The 5,615-nt window shown below is 38.8% G+C and overlaps 1 protein-coding gene across 1 annotated transcript; it reads left to right on the top strand.

The window, feature by feature from the left end:
- The first annotated feature begins 491 nt into the window (after positions 1-491).
- LOC111369056 lies at positions 492-884 on the top strand. Its single transcript, XM_022990540.1, has 2 exons — positions 492-640; positions 713-884. Exons 1-2 carry the CDS (start codon positions 492-494, stop codon positions 882-884), a joined length of 321 nt encoding a protein of 106 aa, XP_022846308.1.
- The last annotated feature ends 4,731 nt before the right edge of the window (positions 885-5,615 follow it).

The following is a 5,615-nucleotide window of genomic DNA, read 5'->3' as shown; positions in this document are numbered from 1 at the left end:
GGAATCGACTTTATAGGATCATTTTCCCCATCGTCTTCAAATCAGTACATCCTGGTAGCAGTTGATTATATGTCAAAATGTATGGAAGCAACTGCATTGCCAACAAATGATGCGAAGGTCGTAATTGGGTTTTTGAAGAAATACATCTTTACCAGATGTGGCACACCGTGGGCTATTCAGTGATGGTGGCAAACACTTTTGCAATTGGCAATTTGAGAAATTGTTGAGTAAATATGGGATTAAACATCGTGTCGCCACCCCATATCATCCATAGACTTGCAGGCAGGTTGAAGTGTCCAATCGGCAGTTGAAGAGAATATTAGAGGTTACAGTGAATTCTTTCCGAAAGGACTAGTCTAAAAAGTTGGAGGATGCATAGTGGGCATATAGGACAGCATTCAAGACACCGATAGGCATGTCTCCATTCCGCCTAGTTTTCTGAAAAAGCGTGCCACCTCTCATTGGAGATAGAACATTGGGCATATTGGGCTATGAAACAGTTGAACATGGATTTGAAGGCCGTCGGTGAAAAACGTTTATTGCAGCTTAATGAATTAGATGAATTCAGAATGGAAGCATATGAAAACTCAAAGCTTATTAAAGAAGGCACCAAAAAGTGGAATGACCTACACATTCAAAGGTGAGAGATCGAAGTGGGGCAGAAAGTTCTGTTATATAACTCGAGACTCAAGCTTTTTCTTGGAAAATTAAGGTCAAAGTGGTCAGATCCTTACACTGTCACTAAAGTTCTGCCATATAGAGTTATACAGGTCAACTATGAAACAAAAGGAACATTCACAGTTAATAGGCAAATGTTAAAACACTACTGGGGAGGGAACTTCTCCAAGCAAAAGTCCATCGTTCAACTTGGGATGCCTAATTGAAGCAGAAGTGGAAAAATCGAGCTATCGACTATAAACTAGCGCTGAGTAGGAAGCAACCCACTGTATCCTTTTAGTTTATTTTATTTTGCTTTTTTCATTAGTTTAGAAATTTTTCAATTTTATGTTTTGCATTTTTCTTTTAGTAAGCCATCGATCATCTATGCATGAGGCTAAGCACTATCCACACGAGTCCCTAGGCATTAAGCACGAGTTAGGATTAGTAGAAGTTGTTGTTGGGTGATTGGGTGTGACATTCACGCATTTCGAGGCACACAATCATTTTTCGTAAAATCTTTGAGAGAGTGTCTAAATTCAAGTCAAAAATTTGGTTTTGATATCACGTCAATTGGCCGACACATATCCATATGGGTTAAAATATTTTCAAATTTTTTTGGGGCAGGTGAGAAGTCGGGTCAATTTTACTATCGAAAACCAAATATTTTGAGGAGATGTGAGTCGTGTTTTTAAAAGTCAAAAGTGTTGGTACTTTTTCATGTTCATTTAAAAAATAAAATTTTTTTGACGTTTAGTCTATGCGGCCGCATAGACATGGTCAGGGCCAAAATTGGCCCTAACCCATTACTCTATGCGACAACATAGCTCTATGAGGTCACATAGAGGAATCACGAAAAAAAATTTAAAATTTCAGTTTTTAAATTAAAAACACGCACCACACACACAAAAAACACTCTTTCTCTCAACTCACATCACTCTCTCTCTCTCTCTCTCTCTTGTGCAACTCTCTCTATCTCACACTCTCAAACACAAGAAATTCACACACCCAACACAAACACCCGCAAAATCAAAACAATCAATTGCACAACTTCATAATGTATACAACGTGTTCAATTAAATGCCTAAGTGTTGAGCCTTATTCAATTTTGTAAACTTTGCTTTCATCATGCATTACAATTGATGTGAATAGCAATGGATAATCAGAGATCACATGAAAGGCCATGTAAAACATAAAACTCCAACTTGCATAACGTAGGAACTACATGGCTAGGTCACGGCATCCTACGTCACCTACTTAGCCTCTTCAGTTACCCAACCAAACGACCTCTGATCAACTTGAAATTTGACTATGTGCTAGACTACATTGAATATTTCCATATGCCTGAAGATTTCTTGAGAAAATTTTTATATTTCTCGATGATGCCTGGGATTGAAAGTGCGCACTCGGTCATAAGTCAAATTTTCATAATGTGCATGTTTGGGCCTAATTTTATTAGTTATTCCTATTTGTGCAATATCTCTACTATCTTGAACATCGTGTCTTGAATATTGCATACCAATGTATTATAGATGCATCTCGGAGTAAGTTTGGAAGAATCGTGCATAAATTGAATCATACATAAATTGACTCTTGTTTTCTACATGCCTTTTTCATTGCATTTTATGGTTTTGACATTGACAATCTTAATTTTTGTAGGATGCCACCAAAAAGAACTTTGAAAAGCAAAGAAAAAGTCGGCTCATCTTCTGAAACTGCAAGAACTAGAGAGCTCGAAGGGGGATTACAGAGGTTCTTAAATGCGAAACCGTGGCCCGGTATGAGAGCATCATACGCCATTGGACAATGAATCCTAAAAGACCAGTTAAACTTGAAGATTTCTTGAGGTATGAATTGGTGAATCTGGTTCAGATTTGTGGTTGGGATAAAGTGGTAGAGAGACCTCACCCAGTTGATGAGAATCTAGTCCGAGAGTTCTTTGCCAATTTCAATAGTGAGATTGACACCCCAGGTTCAGAGCGTATACATCAGACATGGGTGCGATATCCATGATCATTATCAGCTAAACATGGAAAATGTGGTTCCCACCCCTACCGAATTCAACTGGAACGAAGTAGCTGAGGTTTTGTTGGGACGGGAAAATGCATGTCCCCTAGCGACTGTTGAGTAGCATCAGATTGAGCTCACGCCGTCCATTGCCATTCTATGGCTCTTCATGTACCACAACATCGAGCCCATATCACACATAACAATATTTCCAGATCAAATAGTAGGCTTCATTTATCATCTGGTTCGACGTTGCAAAATAGACCTCGCCACCCTTATCTACAATCAAATCCACACCTTGGGCACTTAGAGGGATCGGCGTACCACTTTGGTCTTCCCCAGCCTCATCACGTCATATGCCAGGCTGTGGGCATTACAATCTTACCAGAGGAGTTACTGAAAAACCCAGTCCTTCAATAAAGCATACTACATTTGAGGCTCAGGAGCGAGCTCGAATAAGACATTAGGATGAACAAAAGAGAGAGCGACGAAGACAGCAGCAGGCTACACAAGGCCAGAGACCCGATGATGTTGAGATGCCCAGGCACCACCACCACCTCCACCGATGGGAGCTGATACACAGTTACTACATTAGATGTTTGTGACTTTCACGAGAACCAACCGCGAGATATAGGGCATCTAGCAAGCTCTAGGGGCTTTGATGACCGACATGCAGACAGCTCGACGTGATATCAGTACCACTCAAACCATGGCACAATCTACCTATCAGGAGGCCCGATCAGCTAGGACGGAGATGGAGACTATGAACGAGCAGCTGAGTGTATATGTGGGCAGAGTGGATGACATACAGATAAGGGTAAATGACACATAGGACCGAATGCATAGCATGGAGGGTGAAGCTAGAGCACATAGTAGCATGATGAGAGCTATGCAAGCAGAGCAGGCCCAGCAGTCAGACTTATTAAGGCAAATCTTGGCCCATTTCCCACCTCTACTAGGCGAGGACACTACGGCACCTAGTTATCAGTCACCACCACCAAAGTGATCGGGGAAGTTTTATTTGACTCATTTTGTTATTTCTAATTTACACTTGTCCTTCAAATTATGCCTTTTTGAAACCTTTATTTTTCACATTGAGGGCAATGTACTATATAAGTTTGGGAAATGTTGGCATATTTTGAATGGTGACACATTTTGTAAACTAAATTATCGGCATGTAATGTAATCCTTTTTTAAACGATCTCAATCCATCAATACTTTGTTACTGGTTGCATATTGTATGTTTAATAAGTGATTATTGGATCAATCTGCTATATTAAGTTCATTGTATGCATGTGTGAGTTTGATAGCCTTACCGACAATGATGTGATTATTGGAATATATATGTGTTAGAAACTGTGAATAATGTGCAGAATTTGATTAACTGATACTTGTTGATGTAGTACTTGACATTCTATATGCATGCCACTCATGCCATAAATGTTAGGTGAGTGATTGGGTTTGAAAAAAGCAAGAGAAACCAGAAAACCTCGATTAGATTAAGCCATAAATGAATGTAGACCCATAAAATAAAGTGCCTTAATGAATAGTTTGGAGACGGTTTAACAATTATAGGGGAACACTGAGATAAGTGGGGCTCCGTGCATGAATTACGCTGTGTGAATTGACTAGACAATTGAGATGAAGACTAGGTGAAAGTCTTAAATTGGGGGTTGATTCTAGAGACCAAATGTCTAGAAAGATAATAAAGGGGCATAGATCTAGGTTATGAAAATATGACACCTTTCCAAGCCATTATGACTTGAGTGAACAAGCCTGCAAGGGTGTAAAACTTGGTGGCCTAAGGTCAATTGATTTGGGAGTCATGGCCCAAAGCTCGTTACAGGGGTCATATAGAAAGTCAGAGGGAAATAGGTCAATAAAAAGTCATTTGATCGAGCCTTTATAACTTAAGTGAATAAGCTTACAAAGGTGTAAAATCTGGTGTGCTAAGGCAACCTTTTTTTAGAGTCACCGGCCCAAAACTCGTATATAGAAAGCAAATGATAAGATGACATAAAAAAAATAGAAAATGAAAAATACAGAGTACGATAGTATGGATGAACCCTTGGACATTCGGTTGATAAAAATCACACCTTCAAGGTAAGGCAAGTAACTTAGTTTAGTCTTGAGTGTTATAGTAATGAAATTTAGGAAAGTCTTCACTTGTTGACATGCGAATCTATGATGGTGAGATCTATCCAAACAAAGAGAGGGTAAGGACTACAGTTACCTAGACTTTTAACTTTAAAACACAACCCTGAGATAATTGAGTAAAAAGAATAAGTTTGGAGGGTTGTGTATCTCTTGAGCAAAGTGAGGATATATTTGACCATTTGGGGTTGATATTAAACCAATCATGAGTTTGATATGTTGTATGAGTTCTCTCACACACGGTGAGTTTTGCATCTGACAAGTAAAGGTTGATTTTATTCTCGTACTATTGAAACTGTTTCCTATGTTAATTGTTGAATTCCAATTCTGAGATACGACAGGTTATTAAGCCATGTTTGTTGAGAGTTAAGCCACTATCTTATTTGAGAATAAACAACAGTTCAAGTTTAGGGGATTTGATAAGTGCGTTTTTATGCACTTATATAACTCACAAACATTACTAAAATACGAGCAAAGTGTTTGAAATGTGACCTAAATTCGTTTGATTCTTGGATTGTATGGTTTTTAGATGGACTTGATGGAATTCACGAGAAAAAGAAGCAAAAAGGACCAAAACGAATCAAAGTGATAGTTCAAGGATCAAAGTGCAAATATCCAAAAGATGAACCAAATGAGCAATCGAAGAACTGATAGTGCTAAGTACCAATTGAAAGTCAATATGAGATGATGGAAGAAAAGAGGTCAACAAACAAGAAGATTGAGCTTGGGGACTAAAACAGCACAAATTGGAAGTTCATTAAACCATGTTGTAGCATGGTGTTATTTCCATGCGGCCG

The sequence above is a fragment of the Olea europaea genome, chromosome 20 (genome assembly GCF_002742605.1).
Source record: "Olea europaea var. sylvestris chromosome 20, O_europaea_v1, whole genome shotgun sequence".
Lineage (NCBI taxonomy): Eukaryota > Viridiplantae > Streptophyta > Magnoliopsida > Lamiales > Oleaceae > Olea > Olea europaea.
Note: the sequence above shows the minus strand (reverse complement) of the source record. Positions and strands in the feature narration are given on the sequence as shown.

What these genes read in the sequence shown, in the direction of transcription:
- LOC111369056 (XM_022990540.1), top strand. Translation starts at nt 492, where the DNA reads ATGAAACAGTTGAACATGGATTTGAAGGCCGTCGGTGAAAAACGTTTA. An exon ending in AATGACCTACACATTCAAAG is followed by an intron (nt 641 to 712) that starts GTGAGAGATCGA and finishes TGGAAAATTAAG; the next exon opens with GTCAAAGTGGTCAGATCCTT.